This window comes from Molothrus ater, chromosome 15 (assembly GCF_012460135.2).
Source record: "Molothrus ater isolate BHLD 08-10-18 breed brown headed cowbird chromosome 15, BPBGC_Mater_1.1, whole genome shotgun sequence".
NCBI classification, from domain to species: domain Eukaryota; kingdom Metazoa; phylum Chordata; class Aves; order Passeriformes; family Icteridae; genus Molothrus; species Molothrus ater.
This window is the reverse complement of record NC_050492.2, coordinates 16,484,243-16,504,504: the sequence shown is the minus strand read 5'-3', so window position 1 is coordinate 16,504,504 and position 20,262 is coordinate 16,484,243. Positions and strand designations below refer to the sequence as shown.

Here is a 20,262-nt window from a genome sequence, read left to right as displayed (position 1 = left end):
ACTCCTGGGGAACAGATCCTTTCTGGCACCAGAGGAATTTTCATGGCCAGACAGAATCCCTTCAGTGGAGCTTTTTTTCCCTTTGGAGGGATTAACAGGTTTTTAAAGTCCAGAAGAAGCAGGCAGCCCATTCTGCAGCGTGGGTGCTTGCACAGCCATTGTGTGTTGGAGCCTTATCTCAGCTGTCCTTTTCCAAAATCAACTTGTTTGACACATTCCTGGGTGAGAAACGTTCAGTCCTCGTTCAGCTTTGTTTGTTTCTGTGAAGGACAGTGCATTTTACAGGGTATTTTTACAGTGTGTTTCAGCACACTTCCTGCTGGAGGGAATTCCTGGTGCCAGCAGGGATGGAGCCTCGCTGCTCATTGCTCATGCATGACATTATCTATGTAAATAAGAAAATCTAATTATTTCTGAGTCCTGGCATCGTGACGAGAGAGGGAAGCTGGGCAAGTGGAGCCTGCAGCAGCACTGGCCTCTGCAGCTGATGGAAAATCAGAGCTGCCCCCCTTCACCTCTCTTGTCCTTGGTGTTCCTCATCCCGGGGCAGGAGCAGTGCTGGGAGGGGAAAAATGGGTTTGGAACCGTGGAGCCTTGGGATGGTTTGGGTTGGAAGGGACCTTAAAGGTCACCTCACCCAGCCCTGCCATGGGCAGGGCACCTCCACTGTCCCAGGTGGCTCCAAGCCCTGTCCAGCCTGGCCTGGGGCGCTGCCAGGACCTGGCTGAGGATCCTTACAGGCTCTGGAAGCAGCCAGAAAAGCACCAGGGAGAGAGTTCTGGGAATGAGGAGGTGGGAGCCGTCCCCTGGAGCTGCAGAGTGATTCAGGTGCTCTCTGCACCCCTCGGTCTCCTGTTGTGCTCCCCTTGTGCTTTGTTGTCTTGGGCCGTGGGAAAAGCCCCACTGGACGGAAATTCCCACTGGAATTTCTGCTGAAATCCCTGCCTAAATTCCCAGATTTAGGTCTGGGCCAAGGAAAACCTGCCCAGGGAAATGCTGCAGGTTGCCCACCTCTCCCTTCCAGGAGGGAAGGGGTTTCCTGCTCTCTCCTGCCTGTCAGCTCAAGGGTTTCTATTGCTAGATTTGGCAGCACTGAAGGGGCTGCAATTATGTTAATTAGGCTTTTTGATTAAAGTCAGCTTTTTTGTTAGAAAATAAACTTCCTTGTTGAAAAATACCAGATCTAGAGCAAATGGAGAGAGGAGCTGGATTTCCTGCTGGTTCACATGCTCCATGCCTGGGCTAATTTAAGATCACTTGTGATGAATTTGTTCCCCCCAAACTGTATTCTTTTTATTATTACTCACTAGCATATGTTTGTTAAACATTTCAATATTCCCACACCCAGAGCTTATTATTTCAGCCATTTGTAACCTACCCACCCAGCAGTGATTTCACTTTGGCAGACCCAGAACCAGAACAGCCATTCCTTACCCCTGCCAGCAGAACTGGTGGGATCCATTCATCTTTCTAGCAATCATCATTCAGACAGAATCCTCAGCAGCAAACACACTGGGATTGCTGGTGCAAAGGCAAAACTCGATCATTCTCTTGTCAGATGGAAAATAATTGCTCAGGGCAAGGAATGGAGCTCCAGCCTGGGTGCTGGTCCCAGTCTTCCCAGAGAAATCCCCTGTTCCCAGGCTGTTCACCCTCAAAATAGAAGAAGATTGAATAGAGGGGGATTTTGTTCTCACTCTGTCACAAAGGCTGCCAGATTTGGCTCTTCCTGGCATGCTTTAGAGGGAATGCACTGCAGGGCAGAGCATTTCCCACCATCAGTGTCCCAGCCCTGCTGCCAAGGGCCCAGAAATGAGGAGCAATCCTGGGCTGAGCTGCCTGACCCCCTCCCTTCCCCTGCAGGGCAAGGATGGAGCTGCCTCTGAGTGGGTTCAGTCCTGTTCCAAAGCATTAACTGAGCCTGGCAGGAGATCTGGCTCCTCCAGAACGTTCTTGCTCGTGCTCTTTGCAAGCTGAAGTTGGCTTGGCTTTGGTTCATCTCTGCTTCAAAAATGCCTTGGCTGCTTGCACAAGTCACCCGTGATGCAGCTCCTGGCCAAGTCAGGGAGAGGCACAGGGGGTGACCCAGCCCTGCATTGCAAACTGGGATAGCTCACCCAGCCCTGGAGTTCAAATTCTGATCAATGACTCAGCCCTGGAGTTCAAATTGCCAGAACCATGTGACCATTTTCCTGCGTCCTGCTCTCGGTAGCATCCAGCCCCTGGCTTCAGTGATTCCAGGGGAAAGGGACAAAGCCATGGTGGGACTCCCCAAGGGCTTTTTCCCTGCTCTCATGTGGTTTGCAAGGGTGGAGTGAGGGGAGTTTGGCTTCTGGCTTGCCCCGTGGTGACCCCTTTGATAAATGAAGGGGTTGTTGCTCTCCTTGGCTTCAGGGATGGGATTGGAAACCCAAGCAGGCGCAAAAAAGACTTTCCTGTGGTATTGGAGCTGCCAGGAGGAGCTTGAGGGAACTTCATTGCCACAAAGCCCAGTTTTGCAGGTGATGGTGTTGCAGAGCAGTGCCAGTTCCTAGAGCTTTGGGAAGTGCTCTGAAATGCTGCCAGCACCAACCCTTTTGATCAGGGATCTGTTTCACTGTCTGCTAATGGCTTTTGTCTCCTTAAACCAGGGAAGCTGTTCTCTGAGAGAGCAGCTTGAAGCATTTAGGACTCATTAGGCTTCAAAGGAAAGAGGCCTGTACCATAACCAGAGGGGAGGAAACGGAGTGGCAAGAGGATCCCATTAATGGAGAACAAAAATAAACCCCAGACAGGAAGGAAAATTCTATAGGTCTGACTCAGAGCTGCAGACACTGTGGCATCCAGGAGCTGCACAGGGAAAAACCCTCTGGGCTTGGCTGCTGCCCACACTGGACCTGGACACGCTGGACAATGGGACAGGGATGTCCTGCAGCCTTTGCCAGGGATTCTGTCCAGCCCAGACTTGCACACCAGCAAACAGAGAGGTGTGCTTTGGTGGGGGCTGCTCCTCAGCACTGGTGAGAGACCAGGGGGATGCAGTTTGCTGGGAGCTGTTTCCTCTTCTCTCCCCTGGCTGTCCTTGCCACTTGGACTGTGCCTGATTCTGGTGAGCTGTTTAATCCATAGGAGGAAATGGGCTTTTTTTGGGGAGCAAGAGGGGGTGCAGGGAAAAGGTCCTGACAGAGTGGTCCCAAAGAGTGCTGAGCTGAGCTGCCCTGTCTCCCTTGTCTCCTCTCTTGTTTCAGGGAAGATTCTGTTCCGCCGGAGCCACATCCGCGACGTGGCAGTGAAACGGCTGATCCCCATCGATGAGTACTGCAAGGTAAGGGGCTCCAGATCACAGCATCACACACAGGATCACAGAATCACACACAGGATCACACACAGAATCACACACAGGATCACACACAGGATCACACACAGGATCACACACAGGATCACAGAATCACACACAGAATCACACACAGAATCACAGAATTCACAGAATCACTGGGTTGGAAGAGACCTTCAAGCTCATTGAGTCCAACCCAGCCCCAACCCCTCAACTGAACCCTGGCCCCCAGTGCCACATCCAGGCTTTGTTAAACACCCCCAGGGATGGGGACTCCACCACCTCCCTGGGCAGAACATTCCAGAACTTTATCACCCTTTCTGGAAAAAACTTTTTTCCTAATATCCAACCTGTATTTCCCTTGGTGCAGCTTGAGGCTGTGTGCTCTGGTTCTGTCAGTGCTGCTGGAGAAAGAGCCCAGCCCCAGCTGAGCACAGGCACCTTTCAGGAGCTGCAGAGAGTGATGAGGGCAGCCCTGAGCCTCCTTTTCTCCAGGCTGAGCACCCCCAGCTCCTCCCTATCTTTGGGCACCCACCAAGGACAATCCCAGTTTGGCCCAGCTCCATCCTGATGGACTGACAGCATCTCCTGGTCCTGGTGTGGCAGTGCTGCCCTGCTGCCTTCAGAGGCTGCCTGGAGCAGAGGCTGGGCAGAGTTACAGCAACAAATTGGTTTTTATTAAAAGCCCTTCACAGGACCCACCTTGGGCAGTGCCAGAGCCCGGCCATGGTTTAGCTTTTCTCCCCGTGGGATTCGTGCAGGGGCTTGGAGGCCTGGCCTTGCAGGGCAGAGGTGCCCAGCCCTCTGCAGTTTGCTCCCTGCTGCTGGGCTCTGCCTCCCCCCTGGCCCTTCTCCAGCTGCCAAGCAGAGCCAGCTCTGGAGCAGGGCCTGGCTGTGCCCATCACCACAGGTCTGCAGTGAAATGGTTCCATGCAGGACTCGGTTTGAAGCTCCTCAGGGAGCCTTTCCTTTCCCATCTCTTGGGAAAAAGCCTCCTGTTTGATGGGAGGAGGCTACTTGATCCTACTTGAGGCTGTAGGATGGTGGGGTGGCTCCAAACTGGGATGCAGACTCCAGTTACTGGTTACAAAACCAGGGTAAGATGAGTTGTACCTCAGAAAATTATTGGAACACGGAGGAGGCTGAGACAATTTGCTCCATACCCTTGAAGGATATAAAACTGGGCTGAAGTGTAAGGGAAATTATGACTTTAGGGCAGATTTTTTTTTGGCAGGGGAAACAAAATTCTGAAGTCCACAATGAACTATTTTCACACAAATCCAGTGTGTCACATCTCAGCATGTCAAAAACATGCTTTGGTGCTTGCAGCAGCCATGGTAGGACTGGTACCTCCAAAATCCAGTCTGAATGTTGTTGGAAATTTATGCAGAGACTGTAAAACCCACGGGAGAAGATGGGGAAATGGTGAAATCCCCATGCCATCCCCTAGGTGAGGGAGGTGTGGCAGTGCCTGTGTGTGGTGGGGGAGGCTGTGGGGTTTAGGGCTCAGGCAAGCCCCTGGCAGGGAGGAATCACAACTCCAGGGATGGAGATGGGCTGGGAAATGCATCCCGGCAGCTCCGCAGAGGGGCTGCAGATGAGAATCACTGCAGGCCAGGAGAGCAGATGAGCGCTGCAGGTGTGGTGCAAGGTGTGCCCTGAGCTGTCCTGGGGGAGCTGATGGTGCTTGGCCACTGAGCTGTGTCCCTGCACAGACAGACACGGCCATAAATCCCATTTTGGGGAAGAAAACGTCCCTCAGTGGTGAAACGCTGCAGCTGCCTCTTTCAGAGCAATGCCATTAGTGGCGTAAAATATAATGAACCCTTTTTCCTTAACAAGAGGAAGGTAATGGCTGATGTTCTATGACCCACTTAGGGAGCTGTGCTCTCCTCCTCCCGTTAATGCATCACCCAGGAGGCCCCAGAGCTGCTGCTGCTGCTTGCCCGGAAAGCAACTGGGCTGAGCTGGCTCTGGGGCTGGCCAGAGATGGAAAATGAGCAGGGATGAGCAGGAGGAAGCTGTGTGAGGAGGTTTTTCTTTATTGCCATCTCCTCTGGGGGAAGTTGGGTGTTTTCATTCTCTGGGAGAGCCCTGCAGAGAGGATGGGTGAGATTTGGGGTGGAAGCAGGGAAGAGGAGCAGGGGGGGAGCCACTGCTTTCACAGGGCTCTGTTCCAGCTCCTGTTGTACTGAAAAACGTGGCAATTTAAGATAAAGTGCAGGAGAAGCAGCAAAGGAATCAGAGCAAACTGGTAAGAGCAATGAGTTGCTAAATGAGACTTGGGACAACCATGGGATTGGCAAGGAGAGGGAGCAGAGGCCTGAAATGCCTTCTCATTGCTCCAGTTTATTCTCTTTGGCCTTTCCCGTGGTGTAGGATCTGCCTTCCTCCTGTCTAAGGGATTTTGGGGAAGTGTCAGGGGGGATTGATGGAGGAGTGGTGATGCTCTACCCCAAAGAGACTGGGTGGCCCACTGAGAATGCTGCTGCCCTGAGAAAGGCAACAAAATCCTTTCTCACTGCCTGCAGAATGATTTTAGTCCAACAAGGATCCTCTGCCTTCAGTCCTTTCCCCTCAGGCCTGCAGGAAGGATGGGAAAGGTGACTTTGCTGTGGCTCCAGCACCAGAGCTGTGTCCTGCTTTGGGTGGCAGGGCCAGAGGTGGGACAGACAGACATCAGGCAGGGCCAGAGGCGGGACAGACAGACGTCAGGCTGCTGTGCCTCTGTTTCTGTGGCCAGCAGGACAGCAGGGTGGCCTGCTTGGCTCAGCACAGCCAGCTCGAGGTGGGCTTCCTTCCAAACGTGCTGGGAAATGAGCTGTGGGCCTTGTGTCTCCTCCTTCCAGCCCAGGGTGTTCTCTGGGATCATCCCCTCCTTTCAGAGGGCACAGAGACTTCTCCAGGCCACAAAATCCCAGGGATTTTGGCAAGGGGAAGTCACTTAGGTCATGGGATGCTGGAGCTGGGGAGTGGTACCACATGGGAATGGCATCCATGCAAAACCTGATATTTGAATAGCCCTTCCCTGGGCCCAGAAGCCATGGAGGGAGTGGTTTTCTCTGTGCTGTGTCTCACATGGTGCTGTTCAGTCTGGCCCATGATTAGTGGGCTGAAGGCTGCTGTGCTGGCACTGAGGCACTGCTGCTCGGTGCCTGGAAGGGCTTTGGGGCCAGCGCTTGGGGCAGTGAGGAGCCACATCTGATCTCTGTGGTCACCCCGAGGCTCTGCTGCTGTGGTTTTGTCTCCAGGAGAGAAATGAGGGGAGGTTTGCTTTGCCCACGCTGCTGTCACGGGACTGCTGGGACAGCAAACACAGGGGAGGGGGAATTGCACAGAAATCTGGTTATAAATCTGCTCCAGCTCAGGCTGCAGCTCTGCTCCCTGATTTTAAACACTCCTTTTTTCCACTGCCCTCCCAGCCAGGCACTCTCACCCTGCAGGTCCCACTGTTGAAGATTTTTTGCAAGAGATTCCTTGAAGGGAAAGAAGCAGAGGGAATTTTACATCTCCTACCATTCCACAGCAGCCTCCCAGCCCTGGTGTCTGTGCTTTTGCCTCCCTTGCTTCTCCCCCTGCCCCTTCCCAGGCTGCCATTGCCCAAAGGAGCATTTTTAGGCTGTGCTGGGGTGGCAGTGGGAGCCTGCCACGTGTAAAGTGCCCAGCCTTTCCCAAGGATGGCTGCTCCAGGCTGGGAAATGGAGCTGGGAGGCTGCATGGGCACCCTGGGGCTCCCAGCCTCTGGCACAGCATCTGCCCCAAAGGTGGAGCTGCCTGGGGCAGTCTCTGCTAATTCTCCTTTAGTTGAACTGCAGCAGGGGGGTGCTGGGTGGGACAGGGGCTCTCTGGCTCTGCTGTGCTTGGCTGGGAACCCCTTGGGTGCCACTGGTGTCCCAGGAGTCCTCGCTGGGCTCCTGGCACAGTTTGGATGCTGCCAGCAGCAGTGTGTGTGTGTGTGTGTGTGTGTTTGCTCCTCAGGCTCTGATCCAGCTGCCCCCCTACATCTCCCAGTGTGAGGAGGTGCTGCAGTTCTTCGAGACACGGCCCGACGACCTGAGCCCCCCCAAAGAGTGAGTGGGTGGGTGTGCCACTGCTGGGGGGGCAAACTGGGAGGGGGAGAGACTGGGATGGTGGTGAGAGACGAACTGGGATGGTGGGGACACAAACTGGGGTGGTGAGAGACAAACTGGGATGGTGAGAGACAAATTGGGATGGTAAGAGACAGACTGGGATGGTGGGGACACAAACTGGGATGGTGGGGACACAAACTGGGATGTGGTGAGACATGAACTGCCTTGGGCTTGCTGATACCCAGCACTCTGGTGCTCATGAGCAATTCCCTTGCGAGTCACAGGTCTGGGATTTGGAGACTTTGGTGCAGAGGCTCTGCAGCTCAGTGTGGACACTTTTCTCCAGTGGGGAAGTGGAAACACTTCTCTGTACACCATGAAGTGTTGGTCTCTTCCTGAGCCTCTTTCTCCTTGCAAATACCACTCCAAGGAGCATGATCAGCCTGAAGAGCCTCACTTCACACACTTGCACCAACCTCTGCCCCGTTGGAAGGGCACTTTCCCTCCCCATATCCACGAGCCTCATCCATTACAAGACTCCAGAGCCTCTCCATGCACACCCAGCAAGGTTTGCAGGGAACCTTACACAACTCAGTGTGGTTCTGAGTCCTGTGACTGTGAGCTGCTCTGGCCAGGAGCCACCCATCTCCCGCTGATCACGAGCAGCAGGAATCTGAGCAGCCTCCTCCATGTGCTGCTCTGCTGCTCTCCCTTCCCCTGCTGCCTGTGACAGGGCTCCTGAGCACTGCAGGAGCCTGATTGACTGTGAGGGGAAAGGCAATAAATTGATTTGACACCATTCTCTATTGGAAGGGTGTGGAGGTAGATTAAGGGATTTTGTTTTTCTCCCCTGAGCAGCAGCTGAGCCTGTCAGGTCTCCAGCTCAGTACAGTGCTTGTGTGTTCTACATCTTCTCCCTGGGTTTTTGATTATTTTCATTCCCTCTTAATTCCCCCTTCCCCCATGCCTGCTTTCCTCCTTTGGCTCCTGTTTCTATTGGCTTGGCCTGTCATCATTTCTCTTGCAGCTCGTGGTCACTGATGAGATTGGTCTGAGAGCCCCAGAGCCCATTAACTAATTGCTTGCTGTCTCTGATGCTCTCATCTGTCCTGCCCAGCTATTGCTCACCACTTAACCTGCTGCTCCAGGGGTCATCCACCCCTCAGAGAGGGTCATCCACCCCTCAGAGAGGGTCATCCACCCCTCAGGGAAGGCTCAGCTCAAGGACAAGCAAGGGACACCAGGACAAGATGAGCTTGCAAGGACATCAGAGGGGGGGTATCAGAGTGTGGGGCTGTTTTGGGATGTCTGTGCAGGGATCTTTGAGCCCTGCATGAGGAGGAGGAGCTGCTCTGCAGTAGGAGTCAGGTCTTGGACCCACCTGCAGTGAGGGATTTTCAGCCACAGGGGATGGAAGGGCAGCTTTAGCCTTGTACCCTCTCTCCTCACCTTTATTTTGTTTTTTGGGCTGAGCCAGAAATGAGGCAGGGTGGGCACTGTGGCCAGAGCATTCAGGTGTGGGGAGACACCTTTGGGGCAGCCCTGGGAGCTGCTTGTGCTCCCAGCCCTCTGTCCTTGCAGCCATCAGTGCCAGTCCCCTGTCACCTCCCTGCTTTGGGTCTGAGACACAAGGGACTGCCCAGAGCCCAATCCTAAATATGTTTTTATGGTGGGACAATCCACAGCGTCCTGGGTGCAGAATTCTGTGAGTTTGTGAGTTTTGGCCACTGCAGGGCAAACAGGTGATGCTGAATCCAGTGGTGGTTGTGCTGCTTCCCTTCTCCCTCTCTCCATGGGGAATGTGCTCCTTCCCTTCTCCCTCTCTCCATGGGGAATGTGCTCCTTCCCTTCTCCTGCTCTCCATGGGGAATGTGCTCCTTCCCTTTCTCTCCCTCTCTCCATGGGGAATGTGCTCCTTCCCTTCTCCTGCTCTCCATGGAGAATGTGCTCCTTCCCTTCTCCCTCCCTCCATGGGGAATGTGCTCCTTCCCTTCTCCTGCTCTCCATGGGGAATGTGCTCCTTCCCTTCTCCTGCTCTCCATGGGGAATGTGCTCCTTCCCTTCTCCCTCTCTCCATGGGGAATGTGCTCCTTCCCTTTCTCTCCCTCTCCAGGAGGAGATCCAAGCTTGCAGCACACAGAGGGACCCAGTGGGTGCCCCTTGTCCCTTGGCCTCCATCAGCCAAACCCTGCAGCATCTCAAGGACGTCCCCGTTGTGTCCCCATCCCATTCCGAATGCCAGAGGGGTATTTATTAGCTACAATTCAAAATGCTAATTAATCCAAGTCCTTGGCTCTGTCCTCTGGAGGGGCTGGGAGCCCATTCCCAAGGCCTGGAGTGCTGCCAGCTCAGCACTAAGGAGATGGGAGCTGTGATAGACGGCTGGCCTGGATCAGACGTGACGGCGTGTCTGGGGCTGGCCCGGATGTCATCCCTCATCCAGCACAGAAACATTCTGCTCTGGGAATCTGAAAGGGAGCCAGGCCACGAACAGAGTGGGGGAAAGGAGAAAAAAAAAAAAAAAAGGAAAAAATAAAAGGAAAAGATTTTTCTGCTGGGTGGCTGAAAGGTGGGGATGAGGGAGGGGAAAAGGAGTGGTCAGCCACTCTCATGGAGCCCTCCTGCTCCCTGTCCCTTCCCTGGGCATCCCTGGCTGACACCTCTGCTCACCCCTGCCCACGAGGGTGGCAGCTGGTGGCCGTGGAGGGCACGTGCCTGTGAGTGGTGTTGGATCCACCCTGTGCTTGTTCTGTCTGGGTGCAGGTGAGGCTTCACCCAACTCACTGCACCCCAGGATGTCAAACCCTGCCAGGGCCACAGCTGGCTGCAGCCCTTGGAGCTCTGCTTGAACTGCAGCCCTTGGAATTATGATTTAAGTGCAGTCCTTGGAATTCTGGTTCAACTGCAGTCAGTCCTTGGAATTTTGGTTTTAACTGCAGCTTGTGAAATTCTGCTTTAACTGCAGCTCTTGGAGCTCTGGTTTAACTGTAAGTCATGGAATTCTGATTTAACTGTAGTTTGTGGAGCTCTGATTTAATTGCAGTTTGTGGAGCTTTGGTTTAACTGCAGTTCATGGAATCCTGGTTTAACTGCAGTCCTTGGAATTCTGGTTTTAAGTGCAGTTTGTGGAATTCTGATTTAACTGAGGTTCATGGAGCTCTGGTTTAACTGCAGTTCTTGGAGCTCTGGTTTAACTGCAGTTCTTGGAGCTCTGGTTTAAATGTGTAAGTCATGGAATTCTGATTTAACTGCAGTTCGTGGAATTCTTATTTAACTGCAGTTTATGGAGCTCTGGTTTAACTGCAAAGGGTGAACTCAGTCCTTGGTTCTGGCAGTGTTTGGGAATGGAAAGAGGAGGTTGGACAGCCCAAGCCTTTCTCTCCAGGCCCCTGTGGTGCTGTTTTCCCCAGAGCTGGAGCTCCCTCTGGGCTGAGCCAGGGCTCTCCTGCTTTTCCTGCTCCCTTCAGCAGCTCCTGTGCTGCACAACACGAGCGGTGCTCAGCCCTTCCCAACCTCCCCCTGCTCTCCAAGGGAGAGGAAAAGGCTCAAACTCTGACTTGATTCCTCCTCCTTCCACCACTGCTCCCAGCTGGGCAGGATGTCACAGCCAGGAGGGGAGTGAGACAGGAATCTCAGCATTTGGTGGGGGGAAGAGGGAGGTGAAGCCCTCCCTCCATCCCCTCTTTTCCCCAAATTTTCCTGTGTCCTGGAGAGACAACATCAAACAGGAGAGCAGGGGGAGGTGGCAGGGCTTCTACTGGCAGTGAAAACTGGTGGCTTTTGTGATGTGGATCCCTGACTGGGATTACCCCAGTGCTTCCAGCTCACAGGGCTGCCCAGCGTGGGGCAGAATGAGGCTGAATCCAGAGGAATTTGTGAAGAGCGGTGAGGGAAGGAGGAGAAGAGAAATGCTTATGGAAAAAGAAACCTCTGGAAACTTAGCAATCCGGGGGATGTGGGATTTTTCTCCTCGGTGTTGGATGGATGCCCTGCAGCTTCAAAGAACAGAAGTCATCAAATTCCTGCTCCCCACGTCTCTCAGCAGGTCTGAGCAGCACAGGATGCTGAGGTGGGAGGGTGCTGTGTGCCCCCCTCAGCTCCCCCCCTGCCCTTTGCAGCTTTTAACCACAGCAGAGGTGCTGGAATAAGGCTGGGGAGGTCTGAGGGGCTGGGCATGGAGCCACTGCTGAGTCAAGGCATTCAGCTGCTCCCTCCTCCAGCTCACTTTCAGCTATCAGGGAGCCCAGGTTAACTCTGTAGAGAAGCAAGGCCCTAATGGTTATTAATAAATTATTAATATTAATGACTAACTAGTTACTAGTATTACCAAGCAGTTATTTATTCACTGCCCACAGTTACAAGTGGTTAACTCTGTAGAGAAGCAAGGCCCTAATAGTAATTAATAAATTATTGACATTAATGACTAAGTAGTTATTACTATTACCAAGCAGTTACTTATTCACTGCCCACAGTTACAAGTGGTTAACTCTGTAGAGAAGCAAGGCCCTGATAGTAATTAATAATTATTAACATTAATGACTAACTAGTTACTAGTATTACCAAGCAGTTATTTATTCACTGCCCACAGTTACAAGTGGGGTGTGCTGGGGTTGGGGCTGTCCTGGTGCTGTTCCCACCCCTGGCCATGAGAAACCTCTTCAATTAAAAGCATCTTTCTCTGGGGTTTTTGGGGAGCTGAGCAGCCCCTCATGCATAAAACACAAATGTTGTTGCTCTGAACTTGGTCCCTGCTCTAGGATGCAGGGGCTGAAGGAAGCCACTCCAGGAACTTCTGCTGGTGGAGCAGAGACCCATGAGGTGGTGGATGTTGCTTTGGATAAGGATTCCTGCTGGCTTGTGGCTTTGGGGTGGTGTCCTGCTCTGCAGACAGATCACAGCTTGTACACAGAGTTGTTTGTTCTGCATTTCTGCCGATCCCCACGTGCACATTCAGCAGGAGCTCAGGCTGGATCCCAGCTCCAGAACAGCCTCCTCGTTCCCTTTCTGCTGGGAGCTGGCTGTCCTGGCTGACAGCAGCAAACACCAATTTCTGCAGAGCCCTGCAGTGTGCCAGCTCCCTGGACAGGCTCTGGCTTTTCTGAGCTCCCAGGGCAGGTCCTGAGCCCGAGGGCTCAGCTTGGCCAGCTCTGCAGTGGCCCTGGAGTGTGGGCACAGGGGCTCCTTTCAGGGCTGCTGGAGCATTTGCTAAACATCACTTCTCCCAAACAAGGGCTCTCTTGTCCCCTGTTCCTTGCCTCCATAAATCTTGCAAACATCTCCAAGCTGGCTGAATGCTCAGGAGATGAAGCCCCTCCTGACAGCTATTTTGGTGCCATTACTGTGTTACAGCAGGACTTTTTTTTTTTTACAAGAGAGGTTGTTTTTTATGTGAGGGAGATGTTTTCTTGGAATGCTGACCTCAGATCCGTCCTGTTTGATGTGGCTCCTGTGCGGGTTTGCAGCAGCTGCAGTTGTTTTCCTTCTCTTGGTGCTCCAGTCCTTCACCTATTCCACCGGCAGGGCCAGTGCTGAGGTCCCCAAAGCCACATTTGGGGGCACTTTTCTCCTGTGAGTCCCACTGCAAGGTGGCTTTTTCTGTGTGACAACCTCAGGGCCACTTCCCTGCAGCTCTGGGACCTGCCTGGCCCAGCAGCCACCAAATGTGCCTTAGGAAAGAGTTTATACACTCAAGCCAGCTTGTAACAACTCTTCTTTAGACCTGGCTTTAGAATTAATGACTCTTAATTAACATTTCTTGCCTGAATTATGACCCTCTAAGTCCATGAAGAATTTCAGTGTCCCCAGCATCCTGCACTGAGTAGTTTAACAGTTGTCTTACAGGTTGTTGAAAAGCAGCCTCTTTGTATTTGCTTTTAATTTATTTTTAAAGTCTGCTCACTTTGCTCAACCTCTGTGCCCCCCGTCTCACTCCTTCCCACCCCTGGATCCTCAGGGATGCTGCCTAGAGAAGATGCTTGAGAAACTTGACTCTCTTTTCCTGAAAAAATCGTGGCATGTGGGTTATTGAGTGTGCTAAGAGTTCTCCATGTGTCAGAGTTTCCTTTCAGGGGATTGTGAGGTTCTTGAAGGACACTGAGCTGAGCCCACTGAGGCTGTGGTGTTGGCTCAGAGCTTTAAGTGAGGCTCCAGTCACACAGCAGCCTTTGCCTTCAGCATTCTGGGAAGCAGCTGGAGAAGCATTCCTGGCTTTTTCCACCTCTGTGGCGCTGGTTTGTGTCCCCCTGTCCCAGCTGGGCATTGGTGCTTTGTAACTGTGCCATGGCTGCTGGGGGCTGGAGCTGAATGGGATTTACAGTGGAAGGCAGAGGGGTTTTTCCTCCCCTTCTGCTGGAGCCATCAGTTTCCAGGGAGCTCTTTGCATGTGAGCTCTGCTCTGCCCTTCTCTGCTCCACGGGGATCTGAGGAGGAGGAGGAGGAGGAGGAGATGCTGCCAGGAGTTTATTGCTGTTTCCTGTCTTGTCTGAGCTCCTGTCCCCTCTGAGGTGCTTGGGCCAGGGCTGCTGCTCTTCAGCCCTGCAGCTCTTTGTGTCCCTGCCAGGAACATCCCAGCAGCAGAGTGGAATTGCAGCTCCTCGCTTGCCCCCTCACTCAGAGAGAGCAGCCAGGGAAGGGAAGCAGGGGATGAGTTACAGTGATGGGTTTAGCAGAAGGCAGGGCAGAAACTCCAGTTATTCCCATCACCACCTGCTGGTCTCCAGCCTGCTCATCTGGCCTTGCTTTGCCTCCCTTCCCTGTTCCCTGTGGAACCTCTGAATTTAATGGGGATTATTAATTAACTCTGATTTAGCTCTGCAGTGCTGCCTCTGTTGGGAAATCTTTGGGTTGCTGTGTCCCAGATTCCCCTGCTGGTCTCTGCACCTGGGATGTGGTGCTCAGGTCTCTGCACAGTCTGTGGTCTCTGAACTCAACAGGCTCCAGTTTCTGTAGCAATGTCCTCTTTGTTTCCACTCCATCTTGGCTGCATTTTATTTCATTTTATTGACACTTGCATGGATGAGTGCCCAAGGGGGTACCAAGTGCCTCGGTGGAAGTTGCAAGGCCAGGCCAGCAGCCAAGCTCAGCCTGGGAAGGACAAAACATTGGATTATGAAGTGAAAGGAGGGGGGCAGGGGCTGTTTGCAGGTGGGTGATGCCCATGGAGACAGTGCTGGGTGAGGAGGGTCAGTGGCCCCACCAGGCCAGCGCTGTGTGCGCTCCTGGGTGGGTTGGTCACTCAGCCAGCGCCCCAACTGTCCCCTCTCTCTGCTGACACTCTTCCTTCTCTCTTTCAGGGAGCCCATTGGGAAGAAGAGGTCTGGTAAGGACTCCTTTCCTCTCTGCTGCTGCTGCTTACACCAACTCCTGCTCCCACCCACGGGCCAGCTCTCCTGCTGTGGGGCAAGGTCCCACCCCATGGCCCATATCCATCCCATATCCCTGGGGCTCTGTGGGGCTCCCAGCCCCATGGCCCCCATCCCATCTCCCCTGACCCTGGGTGGGTCAGATGCCCACAGCTCCCAGCACTGCCCTGGAGGTGCTGTGAGCACTGCTGGACCCCCACTCCCTGCCTCATGCCTTGTCTCCCATCCTTTTGTTCCTCATCAGGGATTATCCAGAGAACGGCCTCTTTCCTGCACAGAGGTACTAACAGCTGCTCCTGCCCTGCTCTGCTCTGCCTTTCTCGGGGGACACCTGCTCAGCTGGGGGGGCAGGAAGCTTCTCACCCTTGCCAGAAGCTGTCACATCCATCCCCCGTGCCTTTCTGTGGTGGCTGCTGGACACGGGGTGGTGGCACAGGGGCTGGGCTTGGCTCTTGGTGCAGCTCCACGGGCAGGGGACGTGCCCCAGGGCCTGCTGAGGGTCTGCAGGGTTGGGGGTGAAATATTTCAGGAGTTCAGGGGAATGTCTGAGCTGCCTGGGGGGCAGTGTGGGGCTGGGAGTCTCGTGGTGCAGCTGGATGTTCTCCTTCACCATGGCACCACCTGGGGGCCTTGGGAAGGGGCTGGGGTCTGGGATGCTCTGCCCTTGCTCCTCAGGAGAGGGGGACATCTCTGAAACACCCCCTTGTTGGTGTGGTTTAGGGTTATTTGAGCTTCCCAAAAAGAGCAGGAGACAGGAGTGGAAGAGCCTTTGGTCCATGGGTTAAGGAGGCGTCTTTCAGCTCCTGGAGCTGCAGAAGGTATAAAAATAATGTGAAATTCTTTGGGAAAGAAGGTCTGAGCTTTGGCTGCGTGGAGATCCTGCTGAAATCAGTGGTGGGAAGGATTTTGGCCAGAGAACTGGCACTGCCATCACCTGTGTGAGCAAACCCCCTTGTGGGTGAGTGGGATCCTCTTGCAGGAGGGAGGACAGGCCCAGGAGGGACTCAAAGATTCCATTCCCTTTTCCAGTGGAGCTGCAGCTCATCCCTCCTTCAGGAGCTGATGTTTTCACTGAGGCTGGGGGTAGGATGTGGTGGTGTTTGCAGGGGTCCCAGGACAAGGGAAGAGATGAGAATCTTGACTCCATGTTTCAGGAGGCTGATTTATTATTTTATGATATATATTATATTAAAAGAAAATGATATCTTAAAACTGTATTTAAAAGAATAGAAGAAAGGATTTATCAGAAGGGTAGCAGGGAATAGAAAGGAATGATAATAAAATCTTGTGACTGACCAGAGAGTCTGAGACAGCTGGGCTGTGATTGGCCATTAATTAGAAACAACCACATGAGCCCAATCCCAGATGCACCTGTTGCATTCCACAGCAGCAGGTAATTATTGTTTACATTTCATTTCTGAGGCCTCTCAGCTTCTCAGGAGAAAAATCCTAGCAAAAGGATTTTTCATAAAAGATGTCTGTGACAGTAGGATGCAGGTGGGAAGCTCTGGTGTGGTTGGGGCTCCTGGGTTGGATCTGTTCTCATGGGCTGAGTGCTCTCCTGTGGGGCTCACAGGGTTTTAACCTGTTCAAACCTTTGACAGCATTTTCTGCTCAATCTCTGACTGCTCTCTGTCTAAGCAGGACATTGGGATGGACATTTTAAACCCTCATGAGCCATTTGCCAGCACAGCCTGGCTCTGTTCTGGAGTGCTGGGGACAAGAGAAGGAGAGGCCTCTCTAGGGTTGAGAAGAGGAAGAACATTTCTGCTGCATAACTCAGTTCAATGAGGGCAAAATTCAATTTAAGGGCGCTGCCTGTTAGAGAAGCAGGAGTTCTCCACTGAGAAGGAAGAGTTTGGATAACATCCAAGCTCTGGCAGGGCAGGATGTGCTGTTCTGGCCCTGGCAGCAGCCAGCAGGGAAAGGTGTTTGCTCTCAGTAACCTTACACAGGGTTGATGCCTCATGCCAGACATGTTCAGATTCATCTCACTGCCTTGCATTTCCTGGCAGCAGAAACAGAATTTGGTTCAGCTGCTGTCACCCCAACTCCTTCTACACCTTGAGGAAATCCCTGGTGGCTCATTGGGTCTTCAGGCCAGGCCTGCTTTGAGGTAGCAAATGTGCAGCAAGGCACAAAAAACACTCCTTCAATCCAGGGTGTCCCTGAGGAGGGGTCATCCAACAGCTGCTAACAAACAACAATCACGAGGATTGTCCAAAAGGCAATTTCCCAATTGCCTGAGGGGGGGTGAGCTGCTCTTGAGTAGTGCTGGGAAGAGCTCTGAGGTGCTGGCAGTGCAGGCTGGGTTTGGAAATGGGATTTGAGCAAACACTGGGATGCAGAGTGGGTTAAAGTGCTGCTCCTGTGGTGACCACGAGACTCAGATGACACTTGGGGTTTCGAGGAGGGCCTGGTGTGTGTGAGCACTGGAAATCAAATCTGCTTTCTTTGCTTAGCTTTTTGTACAGCACTTGGAATCCCGCCTGGCTGAGCCTGAGGCGTGGGCTCTGCACAGCTTGCAGGGGGTGGATTATCCCAGACTTTGGGGCTCTGCCTTGGCCCTGATTTAGGTTTGTCTAAAAGCAGCCATGCCATCAGTCCCCTGATTGTTGGAGCGTTTCTGTTCCCTCTGCCTCTCGCAGAAAGCACAGATGGAGAGCATGGCTTGGTGCAGGCGAGCCTGAAACTGCCTCCAGAGTTTATATTTGGCTGGAGCTGCCCAAGGAGGCTGGCAGAGACCTCAAATGCCCCTTTGCCAGTTCGGTTTTCGCTGGGTTTTTTGTGCCTACGTCCCTTTTGCTGTGCTGGGGAATGTCCCTGCAGTGTTTGGGCTGAGGAGAGGCAGGGAAGGAGCCTCAGGGGAGCTGCCCGAAGCCCCACTGCTGGATGGTATTTCCATGTGATTGTTTTCCACATTCTGGAAGAATCCCTGGGGAGATGAGAGGGTTTGCAAAGAATTCAGCAGAGCCTTCAGGGCCCATTTCAGTGAGAGCAGGAGGAAGGCCCATCCCCCTTGCAGTGCTGATCATCCCAAACCCCTCAGGGCTGGGAGAAGAGGGGCTGCCCTGATCTGACCCACACAGGCAGGGGAGGAAGGGACTTCATCCAAACAATGACATTATTGGCAGATGCATTAGGCCAAGGCTGGAGTGTACAACAGCCTTCAAACCCAAATACCTGTGCCCCTAATTCAGTGCTGAGCTCTTTGTTTCCCTCTGGGAGCACCAGCGGCCAAGCTCTGTCAGGAGTTCTCACTTTTGGCACGAGGGAAGGGAAAGGAAAGGAAAAAGGGAAAGGAAAAAGGGAAAGGAAAAAGGGAAAGGAGAAAGGGAAAGGAGAAAGGAAAGGAGAAAGGAAAGGAAAGGAAAGGAAAGGAAAGGAAAGGAAAGGAAAGGAAAGGAAAGGAAAGGAAAGGAAAGGAAAGGAAAGGGGAAGAGGAAAGGAAAAGGGAAAGGATCACAAGCACCCCCATATCTGTGAGATTTCCTGCTGGGTTGGTACATCTCAACCCTTGGGTGAAAGGCCAAGTTTCTGGCCAAACAAAACCTGCAAGGATTTTTGTGCTGGCTGAGGGTGAGGTCACTGCTGGGAGCAGCCCTGGGTCAGCTCTGGGCCTGCATCCAGGGTGAGCATCGCTTCTGCCAGCCCAGCCCAAGGCCTCAGCGGTCCCTTGGCTCAGTGGATTCCCCTTCTCTAGGCCACATTTATGTCATTGTCCCAGCTGAGGATGCCCAGCTCCTGCCTGAGCTGCCTGCACACCCCTCTCTGGGGGTTCCTCCTCCTCTCCCCAGCTCAGAGCTTTGGTGCTGTCTCCCACCTCCCTGGGCAGCCTTACACTGGTGCTATTTTGAGGAACCCAGGTCTGGCTGTGCTCAGGATGCTTTGCTCCCTCCAGGGTGTGTTTTTGTGGTTGAGGATGATTAGGGCAGGTGAAATGCTCCTGGAATTAACGCCTACCTCTTCCTCCAAACTCGGTTTACCACTTCTCTTCTGGTTTAATGGGCACATTGGAGGATCCAGAATTGGCTGCTGAAACTGCAAATAGCCTCGGAGGCACGGGTGTAATTACAGGAGGGAGGCAGAAAGGGGAGTACTTATCTCTTCCTGCAGTTGTTATTTTTCTCTCAAGGGCTGGGTAGATCCTCAGATCCCTTTAAGCACAAACCTTTAATTGAGCTGCTAGAAGAGATAGTCCCAGCATCCCCCATTCACTTTGAGGGCTATTTTGAGCTCTGCCTGCTGCCCCACCTTTGGGTTTTGGGGTGTAGGAAGCTTTCCTGGGCAGGAACAGATCCTCTGCACTGGCCAGCTCACCTGGAGCTCTGCAGGGTGCTGTTTATGGGCACAGACCATTTCCTTCCTTTTCCTTGAAATAACACTGCCCTGCAGACACGTGCTTCATTGCAGCCTTGGCTGTGGTCTGGCATTCTCAGGAGCAGCTGGGAGAGGTTGTGAACAGGAGAACTTCTCCAGGAGGCAGCAGAACATCCTGGCAGTCCTGAGGACCTGCTAGATCTTGTCCTTCAGGATGAGGATGGCACCTTAGCACACATCTTTCCTCTCAACCCCTCCTCATACCTCTCAATTTGTCTTTACAAACTCTACTTTTTAACCACCTGGAACATTTGAAACACCCCCTCCTGACTTTTCCAGGTCTCTGCACCAGGTGTGGCAGGTAAAAACAGAGAATAAAGTAGACAAGGAGAGTTCATATTAGCCCAGTAATCTTTGTAGATGGATCCTGATAGCCAAGGTCTCCCATCCTTCTCTTCCATTGGGAAGTCCAGATCTCTGGGGCATTAGAGATCAATTCAAAAGATCAATTAAAAAATACTCCAATGACCTCAAGTAACCCCTGTGACCTCAAGTAACCCCCGGATCAATTAAAAAAATACTCTAATGACCTCCAGTAACCCCAGATGAACTAAAACAATGCCTAGCAGGGACTCCAATGACCTCTAGTAATCCCAAATGACCTCAAGTAACCCACATCAGGGCCTCCAATCACCTCACACAACATTCACCAATAGTGGTTGAATAAAATGCACCTGCTCATCTTTCCCCCTTAGCAAAAGAGCATTTGAACAACTGTTCTCCCCTTGGCATAAAATTCAAATCAGACAGAGAAGTGTCTGCTAGGAAACACAATTCTGGGTCCAGCAGGAGCTCCAGGTACAACAGCAGATCCTGACACCCCTAACAATCCCTTTCTAAAGGTCTTTTTCACAAATGGCACAATCATTCCCTCCCTGTCACTGTCCTGGTGGCCTCCCCCCTTTCCTTTGCTTCTGGGGTTCCCTTCTCTTCATCCCATCAGGGCTGTAAAACTGTGCCATGATCCTTGCCTGTACCTTTACCTTTTCTTATCCCAGTGCAGAGGAGTCCTGGACGAGGTTTTGTTGAGACTTTTGTGCTTTTTGGAGGTTTTTGGAGGCAGACAGGGAAGTGCTGTGGTGCTCTGGGTACCTGAGTGCCCCGTGCCTGTTTCATGGGGGATGTAAGTGCAGGAATG

General features: G+C 52.8%; 1 protein-coding gene across 2 annotated transcripts in view; it reads left to right on the top strand.

Moving 5' to 3' along the window:
- SH3PXD2B (SH3 and PX domains 2B) overlaps positions 1–20,262 on the top strand; it is a 64,924-nt gene that overhangs the window by 30,732 nt on the left and 13,930 nt on the right. For both annotated transcript variants that reach the window (XM_036391941.1, XM_036391940.1), the window contains exons 4-6: positions 3,228–3,304; positions 7,292–7,383; positions 14,676–14,701. In XM_036391941.1, the coding sequence (XP_036247834.1) occupies positions 3,228–3,304; positions 7,292–7,383; positions 14,676–14,701 (195 nt within the window). The remainder of the gene's footprint in view (positions 1–3,227; positions 3,305–7,291; positions 7,384–14,675; positions 14,702–20,262) is intronic.